The following is a 25,600-nucleotide window of genomic DNA, read 5'->3' on the forward strand; positions in this document are numbered from 1 at the left end:
TTGCCATAACAAAGGAGTTGAATACTTATTGATTCAATACCAGCTTTTCATTTTTTATTATTTTGTAAAAATGTATCCAATCATAATTCCATTATGGGATACTGTGTGTAGATCAGTGACACAATCCATTTTGAATTCCGGCTGTAACACAAAATAATATGGATAAAGTCAAGGGGTGTGAATACTTTCTGAGGGCCCTGTTGTTACACTCCTTTCTGAAATGAAAAAAATACACCTTATTCCCTATATAGTGCACTACTTTTGACCAGGGTCCATAGGGAAAAGTGTGCTATTTGCACGTTATTCTAGAGGTTTTAAATAGACCTGCATGCACACCAGCGGTGGCCCCCCACAGAGTAAAATAACAAGTGACACACACACACATATACACACACACCAGCTAAACGCACTGTTACCGATTGAGTTATAGCGTCCCCTAGCGGTAACCTTCTATCTTGTTTACAGGAGCGCCAACAGAAGTGCGCTTATGAAACCAAATCAAAGCGGTAGCGTCGTAAACCCAAATTATCAGAGGAGAACTTGAACAACCGCGAATGGGTTTGGACAAGTTCTGCAGTGCGGACGGTTCCGACCCGTTTTGGGTAAGTTCCACTGTTCCGACCGAGCTAGCCAACTCGCTGTCTTTAGCTGCTTTACAATGTTGACGCCAACAGTTGTTTTCCAGCTTGCTATCAGCGGCTTTGCTTGTAATGACGGTGTCTGCCTGAACTAAGCGTGGTAATATTACAACGTTACTGTACTGTCTTTGGTAACACTAGCGTTAGCTAACAGTAGCTAGCTAGGTTAGTTAGCAAGGCCGTCGTTATGCCGGTTGGAATGTGTTAGCTAAGCTTAATTTTATTAATAATGTGTGAAATAGAGGTTGAAATAACGTGATAGTGCATTTAAAAAGGTATATCACTATTAGTAAAAGTCGACGATTGTGAAGTTGTGTCTAGCTAGCTTAACATATTTCAGTGATTAAACACCATTGATTCCTATTATGTTAGCTAACCTGCTAGCTAAAACTCAATCTATTCTAACACCTTCATTCGAGTCTCACACTACCTCTGCTTTGTTGATGATGGAGCAAAGTGTTTCGATTAAATGTTCGCTAGGTAACTTTCAAGACATAACACCCAGGTATGATGGCAAGCCTCTCTTGCTAGCAAGGTCCACAACACAAGAACGCTTGTGAATGCTACAGCAAGTCTATCAGCTGTTGCAAGATGACTTTGTTAAAACCTGTACACACCATCCACTACGAGTAGCAGCAACATAGAGAGGACATTATTATTACATTAACTAGTTAGAAACCCCCAAAAACTAACTAGAAACCTATTGTCAAATCATGTTGGATTCCACACATACTACCAAACTTGTTATGACACTGAACTAGAAGATTAACTAGGCAAGTCAGTTAAGAACAACCTCTATTTACAATGACGGCCTCCCCCCGGCCAAACCCTAACGATGCTGGGCCAATTGTGCGCCGCCCTATGGGACACCCAATCACGCCCGGTTATGATGCAGCCCGGGATCAAACCAGGGTCTGTAGTGACGCCTCTAGCACTGAGACGCAGTGCCTTAGACCGCTGCCCCACTCGGGAGCCCAAAAGAGTTACACATATTTGAAGTGACACATAATGTTATGTCATGCAGATAGAATCTATCTATGTTGCCTAATAAGTAAACTGTCAGCTGGGCTGGCTAGATAGGGCTTTGCTCAGCATGACCTAAGGAATTTAGCTACAAGTGTTAGAGGTCCATTTGCCCAAATGTTAATAACAGGGTGTAGGTCTAATTAGTGTTAGGCCTAGTCTCGCTAAGCAGACGGGTTGCCTTGCCTTCCACAATGTTCCAGCTGTTGTTCTAGGTATGGGATTTCAGAGACTGTTAGGCCTAATAACATGCATTTTGTCAATAAGGTCTATGGCTTCCTGAGTTATGATAACATGCAATCTCATCACCCATTCCCACAACCCTTTGGAACCTGTTATGAGAGACCTGGTAGTGTGATTGTACACTTCTATATTCTACCGGGCTTTGTTGTCTATTCACTGGCTCAGTTATTGAACCAAACAAATTCCAAAGGGGTAAGAGCCAAGCCAAAGGGTATTGAGACAAGTGCTTTCCAAAATCACTGAACTGGTCACTGGTCATGAGTACCTTGGAGTTGCTTGTCCTTTAGTAGCCATGGTCAGACTGATTAAACAGTAGGGTTATTGAACACATACACAGTATGACTCAGGATTCAGGTAAAAACAGCTGTCATAACATGTTGTGACAGTGTTGTGTCAGTGTTGTCTCGTGACAGTGTCGTGACAGTGTTGTCTCGTGATCGTGTTGTCTCGTGACAGTGTTGTGACAGTGTTGTGACAGTGTTGTCTCGTGACAGTGTTGTCTCGTGATTGTGTTGTCTCAGTGTTGTGTTGTGACAGTGTTGTCTCTTGACAGTGTTGTCTCAGTGTAGTGTTGTGACAGTATTGTCTCGTGACGGGGTTTCAGTGTTGTCTCGTGACAGTTTTGTCTCAGTGTTGTGCTGACAGTGTTGTGAAAGTGCTGTCTCAGTGTTGTCTCAGTGTTGTGACACTGTTGTGTCTGTTGTGATATGACAGTGTTGTATCAGTGTTATAAACGCCTTATGAACTCAGGATTTTGGTAAAGTGTTATCAAACAATACAGCCAAAAGCGATAGACTTTAGTAAAGGAACGAGAGAGGAAGTTGTGTCTGTGTGTGGCAGGCCTGGCACCCTGCCTCCAGTTCCCTCCTTTGTGCCAAGGCAGGAATGTTTATGTGGGCTTTATTAGAAACACCTCATTCACTGAGATGAAGAACAGACGCTGTGGTCGTCCACACACACACACACACACACACACACACACACACACACACACACACACACACACACACACACACACACACACACACACTCTGTGTGTTTCCACACAAGGTGTAGTTATGTAGCCTGGTGTTTTGTATGAATGTATTAGTCTCTGTAGCTCTACTAACATTAGGCCTTGTCATAATTCACTATCTGAACACAGCAGTCTGAGGTTGTGTCCCATATATAGTGCACTACTTTTGACCCCCAATGGCACCCTGTTCCCTGTATAGTGCACTACTTTTGACCCCAAATGGTTCCCTATTCCCTATATACAGCACTACTTTGGACCCCAAATGGAACCCTATTCCCTATATAGTGCACTACGTTTGACCCCAAATGGTTCCCTATTCCCTGTATAGTGCACTACATTTGCCCAGGTCCCATAGGGTGTCATTTATTAGCCTGCCCTGTCTGGGTGCCAGTCTCTTTCTGCTTAGGTCACCATGTCCTTATCAAAACTATGTTGAATGAGCTGTTGTGTCTCTCAGTCATCTGTCATTTATTTCCCCCCCCCCCCAGGATTGGAACCGTACGTGGCACGTGGGAAACCCAGATCTGACCCAGTGCTTTCAGAGCACAGTGCTGGTATGGGTCCCCTGTCTCTACCTCTGGGTCTGTGCCCCAATCTATTTCCTGTACCTCAAAAGCCATGACCGGGGCTACATATGCATGACCCACCTCAACAGAGCCAAAACCGTGAGTCCAGGGGGGGGGGCTGTGTGTGTGTGTTTTTATAGGGAGAGTCTGGGATGGAGGTGGTGGTGTGTGTACGTGTCCATGTTCTTCTGCATGTGTCTGTGTTATCTGTGTTATCTGTGTCTGTCTGTCTCAGCGGTTCTTACAATGAGATAAGACCAGCATCCCGGAGTTGCCTCTTCACTGTTGACGTTGAGACTGGTGTTTGGCGGGTACTATTTAATGAAGCTGCCAGTTGAGGACTTGTGAGGCGTCTGTTTCTCAAACCAGACACTCTAATGTACTTGTCCTCTTACTCAGTTGTGCACCGGGGCCTCCCACTCCTCTTTCTATTCTGGTTAGAGACAGTTTGCGCTGTTCTGTGAAGGGAGTAGTACACAGTGTTGTACGAGATCTTCAGTTTCTTGGCAATTTCTCGCATGGAAATAGCCTTAATTTCTCAGAACAAGAATAGACTGACAAGTTTCAGAAGAAAGTTCTTTGTTTCTGGCTATTTTGAGCCTGTAGTCGAACCCTCAAATGCTGGTGCTCCAGATACTCAGCTAGTCTAAAGAAGGCCAGTTTTATTGCTTCTTTAATCAGGACAACAGTTTTCAGATGTGCTAACATAATTGCAAAAGGGTTTTCTAATGATAAATTAGCCTATTAAAATGATAAACTTGGATTAGCTAACACAACGTGCCATTGGAACACAGGAGTGATGGTTGCTGATAATGGGCCTCTGTACGCCTATGTAGTTATTCCATAAAAAATCAGCCGTTTCCAGCTACAATGGTCATTTACAACATTAACAATGTCTACACTGTAGACTGATCAGTTTGATGTTATTTTAATGGACAAAAAATGTGCTTTTCTTTCAAAAACACGGACATTTCTACAGTGGGGGGAAAAAGTATTTGATCCCCTGCTGATTTTGTACGTTTGCCCACTTACAAAGAAATGATCAGTCTATAAGTTTAATAGTAGATTTATTTGAACAGTGAGAGACAGAATAACAACAAAACTGGAGACTGGCTAGGCCACTCCAGGACCTTAATGTGCTTCTTCTTGAGCCACTCCTTTGTTGCCTTGGCCATGTGTTTTGGGTCATTGTCATGCTGGAATACCCATCCACGACCCATTTTCAATGCCCTGGCTGAGGGAAGGAGGTTCTCACCCAAGATTTGACGGTACATGGCCCCGTTCATCGTCCCTTTGATGCGGTGAAGTTGTCCTGTCCCCTTAGCAGAAAAACACCCCCAAAGCATAATGTTTCCACCTACATGTTTGACGGTGGAGATGGTGTTCTTGGGGTCATAGGCAGCATTCCTCCTCCTCCAAACATGGCGAGTTGAGTTGATGCCAAAGAGCTCCATTTTGGTCTCATCTGACCACAACACTTTCACCCAGATGTCCTCTGAGTCATTCAGATGTTCATTGGCAGACTTCAGACGGGCCTGTATATGTATTCTTGAGCAGGGGGACCTTGCGGGCGCTGCAGGATTTCAGTCCTTCACGGTGTAGTGGGTTACCCATTGTTTTCTTGGTGACTATGGTCCCAGATGCCTTGAGATCATTGACAAGATCCTCCCGTGTAGTTCTGGGCTGATTCCTCACCGTTCTCATGATCATTGCAACTCCACGAGGTGAGATCTTGCATGGAGCCCCAGGCCGAGGGAGATTGACAGTTCTTTTGTGTTTCTTCCATTTGCGAATAATCGCACCAAATGTTGTCACCTTCTCACCAAGCTGCTTGGCGATGGTCTTGTAGCCCATTCCAGCCTTGTGTAGGTCTACAATCTTGTCCCTGACATCCTTGGAGAGCTCTTTGGTCTTGGCCATGGTGGAGAGTTTGGAATCTGATTGATTGATTGCTTCTGTGGACATGTGTCTTTTTTACAGGTAACAAGCTGCTGTTAGGAGCACTCCCTTTAAGAGTGTGCTCATAATCTCAGCTCGTTACCTGTATAAAAGACACCTGGGAGCCAGAAATCTTTCTGATTGAGAGGGGGTCAAATACTTATTTCCCTCATTAAAATGCATATCAATTTATAACATTTTTGACATGCTTTTTTCTGGATATTTTTGTTGTTATTCTGTCTCTCACTGTTCAAATAAACCTACCATTAAAATTATAGACTGATCCTTTCTTTGTCAGTGGGCAAACGTACAAAATCAGCAGGGGATCAAATACTTTTTTCCCCCACTGTAAGTGACCCCAAACTGAATATATGAACAACCAGAGAAAAATATATAGCAAGCTAACACACTCTCTCTCTCTGAACAACCAGAGAAACATATATAGCAAGCTAACACTCTCTCTCTCTGAACAACCAGAGAAACATATATAGCAAGCTAACACACTCTCTCTCTCTGAACAACCAGAGAAACATATATAGCAAGCTAACACACTCTCTCTCTGAACAACCAGAGAAACATATATAGCAAGCTAACACACTCTCTCTGAACAACCAGAGAAACATATATAGCAAGCTAACACTCTCTCTCTGAACATCCAGAGAAACATATATAGCAAGCTAACACTCTCTCTCTGAACAACCAGAGAAACATATATAGCAAGCTAACACTCTCTCTCTCTGAACAACCAGAGAAACATATATAGCAAGCTAACACACTCTCTCTCTCTGAACAACCAGAGAAACATATATAGCAAGCTAACACTCTCTCCCTGAACAACCAGAGAAACATATATAGCAAGCTAACACACTCTCTCTGAACAACCAGAGAAACATATATAGCAAGCTAACACTCTCTCTCTCTGAACAACCAGAGAAACATATATAGCAAGCTAACACACTCTCTCTCTGAACAACCAGAGAAACATATATAGCAAGCTAACACTCTCTCTCTCTGAACAACCAGAGAAACATATATAGCAAGCTAACACACTCTCTCTCTGAACAACCAGAGAAACATATATAGCAAGCTAACACACTCTCTCTCTGAACAACCAGAGAAACATATATAGCAAGCTAACACTCTCTCTCTCTCTGAACAACCAGAGAAACATATATAGCAAGCTAACACTCTCTCTCTGAACAACCAGAGAAACATATATAGCAAGCTAACACACTCTCTCTGAACAACCAGAGAAACATATATAGCAAGCTAACACTCTCTCTCTGAACAACCAGAGAAACATATATAGCAAGCTAACACTCTCTCTCTCTGAACAACCAGAGAAACATATATAGCAAGCTAACACTCTCTCTCTGAACAACCAGAGAAACATATATAGCAAGCTAACACACTCTCTCTGAACAACCAGAGAAACATATATAGCAAGCTAACACACTCTCTCTCTGAACAACCAGAGAAACATATATAGCAAGCTAACACACTCTCTCTGAACAACCAGAGAAACATATATAGCAAGCTAACACTCTCTCTCTGAACAACCAGAGAAACATATATAGCAAGCTAACACACTCTCTCTCTGAACAACCAGAGAAACATATATAGCAAGCTAACACTCTCTCTCTGAACAACCAGAGAAACATATATAGCAAGCTAACACTCTCTCTCTGAACAACCAGAGAAACATATATAGCAAGCTAACACACTCTCTCTCTGAACAACCAGAGAAACATATATAGCAAGCTAACACTCTCTATCTCTCTGAACAACCAGAGAAACATATATAGCAAGCTAACACACTCTCTCTGAACAACCAGAGAAACATATATAGCAAGCTAACACACTCTCTCTCTCTGAACAACCAGAGAAACATATATAGCAAGCTAACACTCTCTCTCTGAACAACCAGAGAAACATATATAGCAAGCTAACACACTCTCTCTCTCTGAACAACCAGAGAAACATATATAGCAAGCTAACACTCTCTCTGAACAACCAGAGAAACATATATAGCAAGCTAACACACTCTCTCTGAACAACCAGAGAAACATATATAGCAAGCTAACACTCTCTCTCTCTCTGAACAACCAGAGAAACATATATAGCAAGCTAACACTCTCTCTCTGAACAACCAGAGAAACATATATAGCAAGCTAACACTCTCTCTCTCTCTGAACAACCAGAGAAACATATATAGCAAGCTAACACTCTCTCTGAACAACCAGAGAAACATATATAGCAAGCTAACACACTCTCTCTCTGAACAACCAGAGAAACATATATAGCAAGCTAACACTCTCTCTCTCTCTCTGAACAACCAGAGAAACATATATAGCAAGCTAACACACTCTCTCTCTGAACAACCAGAGAAACATATATAGCAAGCTAACACTCTCTCTCTGAACAACCAGAGAAACATATATAGCAAGCTAACACTCTCTCTCTCTCTCTGAACAACCAGAGAAACATATATAGCAAGCTAACACTCTCTCTGAACAACCAGAGAAACATATATAGCAAGCTAACACTCTCTATCTCTCTGAACAACCAGAGAAACATATATAGCAAGCTAACACACTCTCTCTGAACAACCAGAGAAACATATATAGCAAGCTAACACTCTCTCTCTGAACAACCAGAGAAACATATATAGCAAGCTAACACTCTCTCTCTCTCTGAACAACCAGAGAAACATATATAGCAAGCTAACACTCTCTCTCTCTGAACAACCAGAGAAACATATATAGCAAGCTAACACACTCTCTCTCTGAACAACCAGAGAAACATATATAGCAAGCTAACACTCTCTCTCTGAACAACCAGAGAAACATATATAGCAAGCTAACACACTCTCTCTCTGAACAACCAGAGAAACATATATAGCAAGCTAACACTCTCTCTCTGAACAACCAGAGAAACATATATAGCAAGCTAACACTCTCTCTCTGAACAACCAGAGAAACATGTATAGCAAGCTAACACACTCTCTCTCTCTGAACAACCAGAGAAACATATATAGCAAGCTAACACACTCTCTCTGAACAACCAGAGAAACATATATAGCAAGCTAACAGTCTCTCTCTCTCTCTCTGAACAACCAGAGAAACATATATAGCAAGCTAACAGTCTCTCTCACTCTCTCTGAACAACCAGAGAAACATATATAGCAAGCTAACACACTCTCTCTGAACAACCAGAGAAACATATATAGCAAGCTAACACTCTCTCTCTGAACAACCAGAGAAACATATATAGCAAGCTAACACTCTCTCTCTCTGAACAACCAGAGAAACATATATAGCAAGCTAACACACTCTCTCTGAACAACCAGAGAAACATATATAGCAAGCTAACACTCTCTCTCTGAACAACCAGAGAAACATATATAGCAAGCTAACACTCTCTCTCTCTCTGAACAACCAGAGAAACATATATAGCAAGCTAACACACTCTCTCTGAACAACCAGAGAAACATATATAGCAAGCTAACACTCTCTCTCTGAACAACCAGAGAAACATATATAGCAAGATAACACTCTCTATCTCTCTGAACAACCAGAGAAACATATATAGCAAGCTAACACTCTCTCTCTGAACAACCAGAGAAACATATATAGCAAGCTAACACTCTCTCTCTGAACAACCAGAGAAACATATATAGCAAGCTAACACTCTCTCTCTCTCTGAACAACCAGAGAAACATATATAGCAAGCTAACACTCTCTCTCTCTCTGAACAACCAGAGAAACATATATAGCAAGCTAACACTCTCTCTCTCTGAACAACCAGAGAAACATATATAGCAAGCTAACACTCTCTCTCTGAACAACCAGAGAAACATATATAGCAAGCTAACACACTCTCTCTCTGAACAACCAGAGAAACATATATAGCAAGCTAACACACTCTCTCTGAACAACCAGAGAAACATATATAGCAAGCTAACACTCTCTCTCTGAACAACCAGAGAAACATATATAGCAAGCTAACACTCTCTCTCTGAACAACCAGAGAAACATATATAGCAAGCTAACACTCTCTCTCTGAACAACCAGAGAAACATATATAGCAAGCTAACACACTCTCTCTCTCTGAACAACCAGAGAAACATATATAGCAAGCTAACACACTCTCTCTCTGAACAACCAGAGAAACATATATAGCAAGCTAACACTCTCTCTCTCTCTGAACAACCAGAGAAACATATATAGCAAGCTAACACACTCTCTCTGAACAACCAGAGAAACATATATAGCAAGCTAACACTCTCTCTCTCTGAACAACCAGAGAAACATATATAGCAAGCTAACACTCTCTCTCTCTGAACAACCAGAGAAACATATATAGCAAGCTAACACTCTCTCTCTCTCTGAACAACCAGAGAAACATATATAGCAAGCTAACACACTCTCTCTCTCTGAACAACCAGAGAAACATATATAGCAAGCTAACACACTCTCTCTCTGAACAACCAGAGAAACATATATAGCAAGCTAACACTCTCTCTCTCTCTGAACAACCAGAGAAACATATATAGCAAGCTAACACACTCTCTCTCTGAACAACCAGAGAAACATATATAGCAAGCTAACACACTCTCTCTGAACAACCAGAGAAACATATATAGCAAGCTAACACTCTCTCTCTCTCTGAACAACCAGAGAAACATATATAGCAAGCTAACACACTCTCTCTGAACAACCAGAGAAACATATATAGCAAGCTAACACTCTCTCTCTGAACAACCAGAGAAACATATATAGCAAGCTAACACTCTCTCTCTCTCTGAACAACCAGAGAAACATATATAGCAAGCTAACACACTCTCTCTGAACAACCAGAGAAACATATATAGCAAGCTAACACTCTCTCTCTCTCTGAACAACCAGAGAAACATATATAGCAAGCTAACACTCTCTCTCTCTGAACAACCAGAGAAACATATATAGCAAGCTAACACTCTCTCTCTGAACAACCAGAGAAACATATATAGCAAGCTAACACTCTCTCTCTCTCTGAACAACCAGAGAAACATATATAGCAAGCTAACACACTCTCTCTCTCTGAACAACCAGAGAAACATATATAGCAAGCTAACACACTCTCTCTCTGAACAACCAGAGAAACATATATAGCAAGCTAACACTCTCTCTCTGAACAACCAGAGAAACATATATAGCAAGCTAACACTCTCTCTCTGAACAACCAGAGAAACATATATAGCAAGCTAACACACTCTCTCTCTGAACAACCAGAGAAACATATATAGCAAGCTAACACTCTCTCTCTCTCTGAACAACCAGAGAAACATATATAGCAAGCTAACACACTCTCTCTCTGAACAACCAGAGAAACATATATAGCAAGCTAACACTCTCTATCTCTCTGAACAACCAGAGAAACATATATAGCAAGCTAACACTCTCTCTCTCTGAACATCCAGAGAAACATATATAGCAAGCTAACACACTCTCTCTGAACAACCAGAGAAACATATATAGCAAGCTAACACTCTCTCTCTGAACATCCAGAGAAACATATATAGCAAGCTAACACACTCTCTCTGAACAACCAGAGAAACATATATAGCAAGCTAACACACTCTCTCTGAACAACCAGAGAAACATATATAGCAAGCTAACACTCTCTCTCTGAACAACCAGAGAAACATATATAGCAAGCTAACACTCTCTCTCTCTCTGAACAACCAGAGAAACATATATAGCAAGCTAACACTCTCTCTCTCTCTGAACAACCAGAGAAACATATATAGCAAGCTAACACTCTCTCTCTCTCTGAACAACCAGAGAAACATATATAGCAAGCTAACACACTCTCTCTCTGAACAACCAGAGAAACATATATAGCAAGCTAACACTCTCTCTCTGAACAACCAGAGAAACATATATAGCAAGCTAACACTCTCTCTCTGAACATCCAGAGAAACATATATAGCAAGCTAACACACTCTCTCTCTGAACAACCAGAGAAACATGTATAGCAAGCTAACACTCTCTCTCTCTGAACAACCAGAGAAACATATATAGCAAGCTAACACTCTCTCTCTGAACAACCAGAGAAACATATATAGCAAGCTAACACACTCTCTCTCTGAACAACCAGAGAAACATATATAGCAAGCTAACACTCTCTCTCTGAACAACCAGAGAAACATATATAGCAAGCTAACAGTCTCTCTCTCTCTGAACAACCAGAGAAACATATATAGCAAGCTAACACTCTCTCTCTGAACAACCAGAGAAACATATATAGCAAGCTAACACTCTCTCTCTCTGAACAACCAGAGAAACATATATAGCAAGCTAACACACTCTCTCTGAACAACCAGAGAAACATATATAGCAAGCTAACACTCTCTCTCTCTCTCTGAACAACCAGAGAAACATATATAGCAAGCTAACACTCTCTCTCTGAACAACCAGAGAAACATATATAGCAAGCTAACACTCTCTCTCTCTGAACAACCAGAGAAACATATATAGCAAGCTAACACACTCTCTCTCTGAACAACCAGAGAAACATATATAGCAAGCTAACACTCTCTATCTCTCTGAACAACCAGAGAAACATATATAGCAAGCTAACACACTCTCTCTGAACAACCAGAGAAACATATATAGCAAGCTAACACTCTCTCTCTGAACAACCAGAGAAACATATATAGCAAGCTAACACTCTCTCTCTGAACAACCAGAGAAACATATATAGCAAGCTAACACTCTCTCTCTGAACAACCAGAGAAACATATATAGCAAGCTAACACTCTCTCTCTGAACAACCAGAGAAACATATATAGCAAGCTAACACTCTCTCTCTCTGAACAACCAGAGAAACATATATAGCAAGCTAACACTCTCTCTCTGAACAACCAGAGAAACATATATAGCAAGCTAACACTCTCTCTCTGAACAACCAGAGAAACATATATAGCAAGCTAACACACTCTCTCTCTCTGAACAACCAGAGAAACATATATAGCAAGCTAACACACTCTCTCTCTCTGAACAACCAGAGAAACATATATAGCAAGCTAACACTCTCTCTCTGAACAACCAGAGAAACATATATAGCAAGCTAACACACTCTCTCTGAACAACCAGAGAAACATATATAGCAAGCTAACACTCTCTCTCTGAACAACCAGAGAAACATATATAGCAAGCTAACACTCTCTCTCTCTGAACAACCAGAGAAACATATATAGCAAGCTAACACTCTCTCTCTCTCTGAACAACCAGAGAAACATATATAGCAAGCTAACACACTCTCTCTCTCTGAACAACCAGAGAAACATATATAGCAAGCTAACAGTCTCTCTCTCTCTGAACAACCAGAGAAACATATATAGCAAGCTAACAGTCTCTCTCTGAACAACCAGAGAAACATATATAGCAAGCTAACACTCTCTCTCTGAACAACCAGAGAAACATATATAGCAAGCTAACACTCTCTCTCTGAACAACCAGAGAAACATATATAGCAAGCTAACACACTCTCTCTGAACAACCAGAGAAACATATATAGCAAGCTAACACTCTCTCTCTCTCTCTGAACAACCAGAGAAACATATATAGCAAGCTAACACACTCTCTCTGAACAACCAGAGAAACATATATAGCAAGCTAACACTCTCTCTCTCTCTCTGAACAACCAGAGAAACATATATAGCAAGCTAACAGTCTCTCTCTCTCTGAACAACCAGAGAAACATATATAGCAAGCTAACACTCTCTCTCTGAACAACCAGAGAAACATATATAGCAAGCTAACACTCTCTCTCTGAACAACCAGAGAAACATATATAGCAAGCTAACACTCTCTCTCTGAACAACCAGAGAAACATATATAGCAAGCTAACACTCTCTCTCTGAACAACCAGAGAAACATATATAGCAAGCTAACACTCTCTCTCTCTGAACAACCAGAGAAACATATATAGCAAGCTAACACTCTCTCTCTGAACAACCAGAGAAACATATATAGCAAGCTAACACTCTCTCTCTGAACAACCAGAGAAACATATATAGCAAGCTAACACTCTCTCTCTCTCTGAACAACCAGAGAAACATATATAGCAAGCTAACACACTCTCTCTGAACAACCAGAGAAACATATATAGCAAGCTAACACTCTCTCTCTCTGAACAACCAGAGAAACATATATAGCAAGCTAACACTCTCTCTCTCTGAACAACCAGAGAAACATATATAGCAAGCTAACACACTCTCTCTCTCTGAACAACCAGAGAAACATATATAGCAAGCTAACACACTCTCTCTGAACAACCAGAGAAACATATATAGCAAGCTAACACACTCTCTCTGAACAACCAGAGAAACATATATAGCAAGCTAACACACTCTCTCTCTGAACAACCAGAGAAACATATATAGCAAGCTAACACTCTCTCTCTCTCTGAACAACCAGAGAAACATATATAGCAAGCTAACACTCTCTCTCTCTGAACAACCAGAGAAACATATATAGCAAGCTAACACACTCTCTCTCTGAACAACCAGAGAAACATATATAGCAAGCTAACACACTCTCTCTGAACAACCAGAGAAACATATATAGCAAGCTAACACTCTCTCTCTCTCTGAACAACCAGAGAAACATATATAGCAAGCTAACACTCTCTCTCTCTCTGAACAACCAGAGAAACATATATAGCAAGCTAACACACTCTCTCTCTGAACAACCAGAGAAACATATATAGCAAGCTAACACACTCTCTCTCTGAACAACCAGAGAAACATATATAGCAAGCTAACACTCTCTCTCTCTCTGAACAACCAGAGAAACATATATAGCAAGCTAACACTCTCTCTCTCTGAACAACCAGAGAAACATATATAGCAAGCTAACACACTCTCTCTCTCTGAACAACCAGAGAAACATATATAGCAAGCTAACACACTCTCTCTGAACAACCAGAGAAACATATATAGCAAGCTAACACACTCTCTCTCTCTGAACAACCAGAGAAACATATATAGCAAGCTAACACTCTCTCTCTGAACAACCAGAGAAACATATATAGCAAGCTAACACACTCTCTCTCTGAACAACCAGAGAAACATATATAGCAAGCTAACACTCTCTCTCTGAACAACCAGAGAAACATATATAGCAAGCTAACACTCTCTCTCTCTCTGAACAACCAGAGAAACATATATAGCAAGCTAACACACTCTCTCTGAACAACCAGAGAAACATATATAGCAAGCTAACACCTCTCTCTCTCTGAACAACCAGAGAAACATATATAGCAAGCTAACACACTCTCTCTCTGAACAACCAGAGAAACATATATAGCAAGCTAACACACTCTCTCTCTGAACAACCAGAGAAACATATATAGCAAGCTAACACTCTCTCTCTGAACAACCAGAGAAACATATATAGCAAGCTAACACTCTCTCTCTGAACAACCAGAGAAACATATATAGCAAGCTAACACACTCTCTCTCTGAACAACCAGAGAAACATATATAGCAAGCTAACACTCTCTCTCTGAACAACCAGAGAAACATATATAGCAAGCTAACACTCTCTTCTCTCTGAACAACCAGAGAAACATATATAGCAAGCTAACACTCTCTCTCTGAACAACCAGAGAAACATATATAGCAAGCTAACACTCTCTCTCTCTGAACAACCAGAGAAACATATATAGCAAGCTAACACACTCTCTCTGAACAACCAGAGAAACATATATAGCAAGCTAACACTCTCTCTCTCTCTGAACAACCAGAGAAACATATATAGCAAGCTAACACTCTCTCTCTGAACAACCAGAGAAACATATATAGCAAGCTAACACTCTCTCTCTGAACAACCAGAGAAACATATATAGCAAGCTAACACACTCTCTCTGAACAACCAGAGAAACATATATAGCAAGCTAACACACTCTCTCTCTGAACAACCAGAGAAACATATATAGCAAGCTAACACACTCTCTCTCTGAACAACCAGAGAAACATATATAGCAAGCTAACACACTCTCTCTCTGAACAACCAGAGAAACATATATAGCAAGCTAACACTCTCTATCTCTCTGAACAACCAGAGAAACATATATAGCAAGCTAACACACTCTCTCTGAACAACCAGAGAAACATATATAGCAAGCTAACACACTCTCTCTCTCTGAACAACCAGAGAAACATATATAGCAAGCTAACACACTCTCTCTGAACAACCAGAGAAACATATATAGCAAGCTAACACTCTCTCTCTGAACAACCAGAGAAACATATATAGCAAGCTAACACTCTCTCTCTGAACAACCAGAGAAACATATATAGCAAGCTAACACACTCTCTCTCTGAACAACCAGAGAAACATATATAGCAAGCTAACACTCTCTCTCTGAACAACCAGAGAAACATATATAGCAAGCTAACACTCTCTCTCTCTCTGAACAACCAGAGAAACATATATAGCAAGCTAACACTCTCTCTCTCTCTGAACAACCAGAGAAACATATATAGCAAGCTAACACACTCTCTCTCTGAACAACCAGAGAAACATATATAGCAAGCTAACACTATCTCTCTCTCTGAACAACCAGAGAAACATATATAGCAAGCTAACACTATCTCTCTCTCTGAACAACCAGAGAAACATATATAGCAAGCTAACACTATCTCTCTCTCTGAACAACCAGAGAAACATATATAGCAAGCTAACACTATCTCTCTCTCTGAACAACCAGAGAAACATATATAGCAAGCTAACACTATCTCTCTCTCTGAACAACCAGAGAAACATATATAGCAAGCTAACACACTCTCTCTCTCTGAACAACCAGAGAAACATATATAGCAAGCTAACACACTCTCTCTCTCTGAACAACCAGAGAAACATATATAGCAAGCTAACACTCTCTCTCTGAACAACCAGAGAAACATATATAGCAAGCTAACACACTCTCTCTGAACAACCAGAGAAACATATATAGCAAGCTAACACTCTCTCTCTGAACAACCAGAGAAACATATATAGCAAGCTAACACTCTCTCTCTCTGAACAACCAGAGAAACATATATAGCAAGCTAACACTCTCTCTCTGAACAACCAGAGAAACATATATAGCAAGCTAACACTCTCTCTCTCTGAACAACCAGAGAAACATATATAGCAAGCTAACACTCTCTCTCTGAACAACCAGAGAAACATATATAGCAAGCTAACACACTCTCTCTCTGAACAACCAGAGAAACATATATAGCAAGCTAACACTCTCTCTCTGAACAACCAGAGAAACATATATAGCAAGCTAACACATCTCTCTCTCTCTGAACAACCAGAGAAACATATATAGCAAGCTAACACTCTCTCTCTGAACAACCAGAGAAACATATATAGCAAGCTAACACACTCTCTCTCTCTGAACAACCAGAGAAACATATATAGCAAGCTAACACTCTCTCTCTGAACAACCAGAGAAACATATATAGCAAGCTAACACTCTCTCTCTCTGAACAACCAGAGAAACATATATAGCAAGCTAACACACTCTCTCTCTGAACAACCAGAGAAACATATATAGCAAGCTAACACACTCTCTCTCTGAACAACCAGAGAAACATATATAGCAAGCTAACACTCTCTCTCTGAACAACCAGAGAAACATATATAGCAAGCTAACACACTCTCTCTCTCTGAACAACCAGAGAAACATATATAGCAAGCTAACACTCTCTCTCTGAACAACCAGAGAAACATATATAGCAAGCTAACACACTCTCTCTCTGAACAACCAGAGAAACATATATAGCAAGCTAACACACTCTCTCTGAACAACCAGAGAAACATATATAGCAAGCTAACACTCTCTCTCTGAACAACCAGAGAAACATATATAGCAAGCTAACACTCTCTCTCTCTGAACAACCAGAGAAACATATATAGCAAGCTAACACACTCTCTCTCTGAACAACCAGAGAAACATATATAGCAAGCTAACACTCTCTCTCTCTCTGAACAACCAGAGAAACATATATAGCAAGCTAACACTCTCTCTCTCTGAACAACCAGAGAAACATATATAGCAAGCTAACACCTCTCTCTCTCTGAACAACCAGAGAAACATATATAGCAAGCTAACACACTCTCTCTCTCTGAACAACCAGAGAAACATATATAGCAAGCTAACACTCTCTCTCTCTCTGAACAACCAGAGAAACATATATAGCAAGCTAACACTCTCTCTCTCTGAACAACCAGAGAAACATATATAGCAAGCTAACACTCTCTCTCTGAACAACCAGAGAAACATATATAGCAAGCTAACACTCTCTCTCTGAACAACCAGAGAAACATATATAGCAAGCTAACACTCTCTCTCTCTGAACAACCAGAGAAACATATATAGCAAGCTAACACTCTCTCTCTCTGAACAACCAGAGAAACATATATAGCAAGCTAACACTCTCTCTCTCTGAACAACCAGAGAAACATATATAGCAAGCTAACACTCTCTCTCTCTGAACAACCAGAGAAACATATATAGCAAGCTAACACACTCTCTCTCTGAACAACCAGAGAAACATATATAGCAAGCTAACACACTCTCTCTCTCTCTGAACAACCAGAGAAACATATATAGCAAGCTAACACACTCTCTCTGAACAACCAGAGAAACATATATAGCAAGCTAACACACTCTCTCTCTCTGAACAACCAGAGAAACATATATAGCAAGCTAACACTCTCTCTCTGAACAACCAGAGAAACATATATAGCAAGCTAACACTCTCTCCTCTGAACAACCAGAGAAACATATATAGCAAGCTAACACTTCTCTCTCTCTGAACAACCAGAGAAACATATATAGCAAGCTAACACTCTCTCTCTGAACAACCAGAGAAACATATATAGCAAGCTAACACTCTCTCTCTGAACAACCAGAGAAACATATATAGCAAGCTAACACTCTCTCTCTGAACAACCAGAGAAACATATATAGCAAGCTAACACTCTCTCTCTCTCTGAACAACCAGAGAAACATATATAGCAAGCTAACACTCTCTCTCTCTGAACAACCAGAGAAACATATATAGCAAGCTAACACACTCTCTCTCTGAACAACCAGAGAAACATATATAGCAAGCTAACACTCTCTCTCTGAACAACCAGAGAAACATATATAGCAAGCTAACACTCTCTCTCTGAACAACCAGAGAAACATATATAGCAAGCTAACACACTCTCTCTGAACAACCAGAGAAACATATATAGCAAGCTAACACTCTCTCTCTGAACAACCAGAGAAACATATATAGCAAGCTAACACTCTCTCTCTGAACAACCAGAGAAACATATATAGCAAGCTAACACTCTCTCTCTGAACAACCAGAGAAACATATATAGCAAGCTAACACTCTCTCTCTGAACAACCAGAGAAACATATATAGCAAGCTAACACTCTCTCTCTGAACAACCAGAGAAACATATATAGCAAGCTAACACTCTCTCTCTCTGAACAACCAGAGAAACATATATAGCAAGCTAACACTCTCTCTCTGAACAACCAGAGAAACATATATAGCAAGCTAACACTCTCTCTCTGAACAACCAGAGAAACATATATAGCAAGCTAACACTCTCTCTCTCTGAACAACCAGAGAAACATATATAGCAAGCTAACACTCTCTCTCTGAACAACCAGAGAAACATATATAGCAAGCTAACACCTCTCTCTCTGAACAACCAGAGAAACATATATAGCAAGCTAACACACTCTCTCTGAACAACCAGAGAAACATATATAGCAAGCTAACACTCTCTCTCTGAACAACCAGAGAAACATATATAGCAAGCTAACACTCTCTCTCTGAACAACCAGAGAAACATATATAGCAAGCTAACACTCTCTCTCTCTGAACAACCAGAGAAACATATATAGCAAGCTAACACTCTCTCTCTGAACAACCAGAGAAACATATATAGCAAGCTAACACACTCTCTCTGAACAACCAGAGAAACATATATAGCAAGCTAACACACTCTCTCTGAACAACCAGAGAAACATATATAGCAAGCTAACACTCTCTCTCTGAACAACCAGAGAAACATATATAGCAAGCTAACACTCTCTCTCTGAACAACCAGAGAAACATATATAGCAAGCTAACACTCTCTCTCTGAACAACCAGAGAAACATATATAGCAAGCTAACACTCTCTCTCTCTGAACAACCAGAGAAACATATATAGCAAGCTAACACTCTCTCTCTCTGAACAACCAGAGAAACATATATAGCAAGCTAACACACTCTCTCTCTGAACAACCAGAGAAACATATATAGCAAGCTAACACACTCTCTCTCTGAACAACCAGAGAAACATATATAGCAAGCTAACACTCTCTATCTCTCTGAACAACCAGAGAAACATATATAGCAAGCTAACACTCTCTTCTCTCTGAACAACCAGAGAAACATATATAGCAAGCTAACACATCTCTCTCTGAACAACCAGAGAAACATATATAGCAAGCTAACACTCTCTCTCTGAACAACCAGAGAAACATATATAGCAAGCTAACACACTCTCTCTCTCTGAACAACCAGAGAAACATATATAGCAAGCTAACACTCTCTCTCTGAACAACCAGAGAAACATATATAGCAAGCTAACACACCTCTCTCTCTGAACAACCAGAGAAACATATATAGCAAGCTAACACACTCTCTCTGAACAACCAGAGAAACATATATAGCAAGCTAACACTCTCTCTCTCTGAACAACCAGAGAAACATATATAGCAAGCTAACACTCTCTCTCTCTCTGAACAACCAGAGAAACATATATAGCAAGCTAACACTCTCTCTCTCTCTGAACAACCAGAGAAACATATATAGCAAGCTAACACACTCTCTCTGAACAACCAGAGAAACATATATAGCAAGCTAACACACTCTCTCTGAACAACCAGAGAAACATATATAGCAAGCTAACACACTCTCTCTGAACAACCAGAGAAACATATATAGCAAGCTAACACACTCTCTCTGAACAACCAGAGAAACATATATAGCAAGCTAACACACTCTCTCTCTGAACAACCAGAGAAACATATATAGCAAGCTAACACTCTCTCTCTCTCTGAACAACCAGAGAAACATATATAGCAAGCTAACACACTCTCTCTCTCTGAACAACCAGAGAAACATATATAGCAAGCTAACACACTCTCTCTCTGAACAACCAGAGAAACATATATAGCAAGCTAACACTCTCTCTCTGAACAACCAGAGAAACATATATAGCAAGCTAACACACTCTCTCTGAACAACCAGAGAAACATATATAGCAAGCTAACACTCTCTCTCTGAACAACCAGAGAAACATATATAGCAAGCTAACACTCTCTCTCTCTCTGAACAACCAGAGAAACATATATAGCAAGCTAACACTCTCTCTCTCTGAACAACCAGAGAAACATATATAGCAAGCTAACACTCTCTCTCTGAACAACCAGAGAAACATATATAGCAAGCTAACACTCTCTCTCTCTCTGAACAACCAGAGAAACATATATAGCAAGCTAACACACTCTCTCTCTGAACAACCAGAGAAACATATATAGCAAGCTAACACACTCTCTCTCTGAACAACCAGAGAAACATATATAGCAAGCTAACACTCTCTCTCTGAACAACCAGAGAAACATATATAGCAAGCTAACACTCTCTCTCTGAACAACCAGAGAAACATATATAGCAAGCTAACACTCTCTCTCTCTGAACAACCAGAGAAACATATATAGCAAGCTAACACTCTCTATCTCTCTGAACAACCAGAGAAACATATATAGCAAGCTAACACACTCTCTCTGAACAACCAGAGAAACATATATAGCAAGCTAACACTCTCTCTCTCTCTGAACAACCAGAGAAACATATATAGCAAGCTAACACACTCTCTCTGAACAACCAGAGAAACATATATAGCAAGCTAACACTCTCTTCTCTCTGAACAACCAGAGAAACATATATAGCAAGCTAACACTCTCTCTCTGAACAACCAGAGAAACATATATAGCAAGCTAACACTCTCTCTCTGAACAACCAGAGAAACATATATAGCAAGCTAACACATCTCTCTCTCTGAACAACCAGAGAAACATATATAGCAAGCTAACACTCTCTCTCTCTCTGAACAACCAGAGAAACATATATAGCAAGCTAACACACTCTCTCTGAACAACCAGAGAAACATATATAGCAAGCTAACACACTCTCTCTGAACAACCAGAGAAACATATATAGCAAGCTAACACACTCTCTCTCTCTGAACAACCAGAGAAACATATATAGCAAGCTAACACTCTCTCTCTGAACAACCAGAGAAACATATATAGCAAGCTAACACACTCTCTCTCTCTGAACAACCAGAGAAACATATATAGCAAGCTAACACTCTCTCTCTGAACAACCAGAGAAACATATATAGCAAGCTAACACTCTCTCTCTCTCTGAACAACCAGAGAAACATATATAGCAAGCTAACACTCTCTCTCTGAACAACCAGAGAAACATATATAGCAAGCTAACACTCTCTCTCTCTGAACAACCAGAGAAACATATATAGCAAGCTAACACACTCTCTCTCTGAACAACCAGAGAAACATATATAGCAAGCTAACACTCTCTCTCTGAACAACCAGAGAAACATATATAGCAAGCTAACACACTCTCTCTGAACAACCAGAGAAACATATATAGCAAGCTAACACTCTCTCTCTCTGAACAACCAGAGAAACATATATAGCAAGCTAACACACTCTCTCTCTGAACAACCAGAGAAACATATATAGCAAGCTAACACTCTCTCTCTCTCTGAACAACCAGAGAAACATATATAGCAAGCTAACACTCTCTCTCTCTGAACAACCAGAGAAACATATATAGCAAGCTAACACTCTCTCTCTCTCTGAACAACCAGAGAAACATATATAGCAAGCTAACACACTCTCTCTCTCTGAACAACCAGAGAAACATATATAGCAAGCTAACACTCTCTCTCTCTCTGAACAACCAGAGAAACATATATAGCAAGCTAACACTCTCTCTCTCTGAACAACCAGAGAAACATATATAGCAAGCTAACACTCTCTCTCTGAACAACCAGAGAAACATATATAGCAAGCTAACACTCTCTCTCTGAACAACCAGAGAAACATATATAGCAAGCTAACACTCTCTCTCTCTGAACAACCAGAGAAACATATATAGCAAGCTAACACTCTCTCTCTCTGAACAACCAGAGAAACATATATAGCAAGCTAACACTCTCTCTCTCTGAACAACCAGAGAAACATATATAGCAAGCTAACACTCTCTCTCTCTGAACAACCAGAGAAACATATATAGCAAGCTAACACACTCTCTCTCTGAACAACCAGAGAAACATATATAGCAAGCTAACACACTCTCTCTCTCTCTGAACAACCAGAGAAACATATATAGCAAGCTAACACACTCTCTCTGAACAACCAGAGAAACATATATAGCAAGCTAACACACTCTCTCTCTCTGAACAACCAGAGAAACATATATAGCAAGCTAACACTCTCTCTCTGAACAACCAGAGAAACATATATAGCAAGCTAACACTCTCTCTCTGAACAACCAGAGAAACATATATAGCAAGCTAACACTCTCTCTCTCTGAACAACCAGAGAAACATATATAGCAAGCTAACACTCTCTCTCTGAACAACCAGAGAAACATATATAGCAAGCTAACACTCTCTCTCTGAACAACCAGAGAAACATATATAGCAAGCTAACACTCTCTCTCTCTCTGAACAACCAGAGAAACATATATAGCAAGCTAACACACTCTCTCTCTGAACAACCAGAGAAACATATATAGCAAGCTAACACTCTCTCTCTGAACAACCAGAGAAACATATATAGCAAGCTAACACTCTCTCTCTGAACAACCAGAGAAACATATATAGCAAGCTAACACACTCTCTCTGAACAACCAGAGAAACATATATAGCAAGCTAACACTCTCTCTCTGAACAACCAGAGAAACATATATAGCAAGCTAACACTCTCTCTCTGAACAACCAGAGAAACATATATAGCAAGCTAACACTCTCTCTCTGAACAACCAGAGAAACATATATAGCAAGCTAACACTCTCTCTCTGAACAACCAGAGAAACATATATAGCAAGCTAACACTCTCTCTCTGAACAACCAGAGAAACATATATAGCAAGCTAACACTCTCTCTCTCTGAACAACCAGAGAAACATATATAGCAAGCTAACACTCTCTCTCTGAACAACCAGAGAAACATATATAGCAAGCTAACACTCTCTCTCTGAACAACCAGAGAAACATATATAGCAAGCTAACAGTCTCTCTCTCTCTGAACAACCAGAGAAACATATATAGCAAGCTAACACTCTCTCTCTGAACAACCAGAGAAACATATATAGCAAGCTAACAGTCTCTCTCTCTCTGAACAACCAGAGAAACATATATAGCAAGCTAACACACTCTCTCTGAACAACCAGAGAAACATATATAGCAAGCTAACACTCTCTCTCTCTCTGAACAACCAGAGAAACATATATAGCAAGCTAACACTCTCTCTCTCTCTGAACAACCAGAGAAACATATATAGCAAGCTAACACTCTCTCTCTGAACAACCAGAGAAACATATATAGCAAGCTAACACTCTCTCTCTGAACAACCAGAGAAACATATATAGCAAGCTAACACTCTCTCTCTGAACAACCAGAGAAACATATATAGCAAGCTAACACTCTCTCTCTCTGAACAACCAGAGAAACATATATAGCAAGCTAACACTCTCTCTCTCTGAACAACCAGAGAAACATATATAGCAAGCTAACACACTCTCTCTCTGAACAACCAGAGAAACATATATAGCAAGCTAACACTCTCTATCTCTCTGAACAACCAGAGAAACATATATAGCAAGCTAACACACTCTCTCTGAACAACCAGAGAAACATATATAGCAAGCTAACACTCTCTCTCTGAACAACCAGAGAAACATATATAGCAAGCTAACACACTCTCTCTCTCTGAACAACCAGAGAAACATATATAGCAAGCTAACACTCTCTCTCTGAACAACCAGAGAAACATATATAGCAAGCTAACACACACTCTCTCTCTGAACAACCAGAGAAACATATATAGCAAGCTAACACACTCTCTCTGAACAACCAGAGAAACATATATAGCAAGCTAACACTCTCTCTCTCTGAACAACCAGAGAAACATATATAGCAAGCTAACACTCTCTCTCTCTCTGAACAACCAGAGAAACATATATAGCAAGCTAACACTCTCTCTCTCTCTGAACAACCAGAGAAACATATATAGCAAGCTAACACTCTCTCTCTGAACAACCAGAGAAACATATATAGCAAGCTAACACACTCTCTCTGAACAACCAGAGAAACATATATAGCAAGCTAACACTCTCTCTCTGAACAACCAGAGAAACATATATAGCAAGCTAACACTCTCTCTCTCTCTGAACAACCAGAGAAACATATATAGCAAGCTAACACACTCTCTCTGAACAACCAGAGAAACATATATAGCAAGCTAACACACTCTCTCTCTGAACAACCAGAGAAACATATATAGCAAGCTAACACTCTCTCTCTGAACAACCAGAGAAACATATATAGCAAGCTAACACTCTCTCTCTGAACAACCAGAGAAACATATATAGCAAGCTAACACTCTCTCTCTCTGAACAACCAGAGAAACATATATAGCAAGCTAACACTCTCTATCTCTCTGAACAACCAGAGAAACATATATAGCAAGCTAACACTCTCTCTCTGAACAACCAGAGAAACATATATAGCAAGCTAACACACTCTCTCTCTGAACAACCAGAGAAACATATATAGCAAGCTAACACTCTCTCTCTCTCTGAACAACCAGAGAAACATATATAGCAAGCTAACACACTCTCTCTGAACAACCAGAGAAACATATATAGCAAGCTAACACTCTCTATCTCTCTGAACAACCAGAGAAACATATATAGCAAGCTAACACTCTCTCTCTGAACAACCAGAGAAACATATATAGCAAGCTAACACTCTCTCTCTGA

The 25,600-nt window shown here is 40.1% G+C and overlaps 1 protein-coding gene across 1 annotated transcript in view; it reads left to right on the plus strand.

Annotated features, from left to right (window-relative positions):
- The first annotated feature begins 448 nt into the window (after positions 1–448).
- The window catches only part of LOC106591937 (multidrug resistance-associated protein 1), a 110,109-nt gene continuing 84,957 nt past the window's right edge, over positions 449–25,600 (plus strand). Inside the window, 2 exon segments of the mRNA XM_082972938.1 lie at positions 449–602; positions 3,408–3,584. Coding sequence (XP_082829064.1) covers positions 555–602; positions 3,408–3,584 — 225 coding nt within the window. The 5' untranslated portion in view covers positions 449–554.

This window comes from Salmo salar, chromosome 03, assembly GCF_965601325.2.
Source record: "Salmo salar chromosome 03, fSalSal1, whole genome shotgun sequence".
In the NCBI taxonomy this organism is placed as follows: domain Eukaryota; kingdom Metazoa; phylum Chordata; class Actinopteri; order Salmoniformes; family Salmonidae; genus Salmo; species Salmo salar.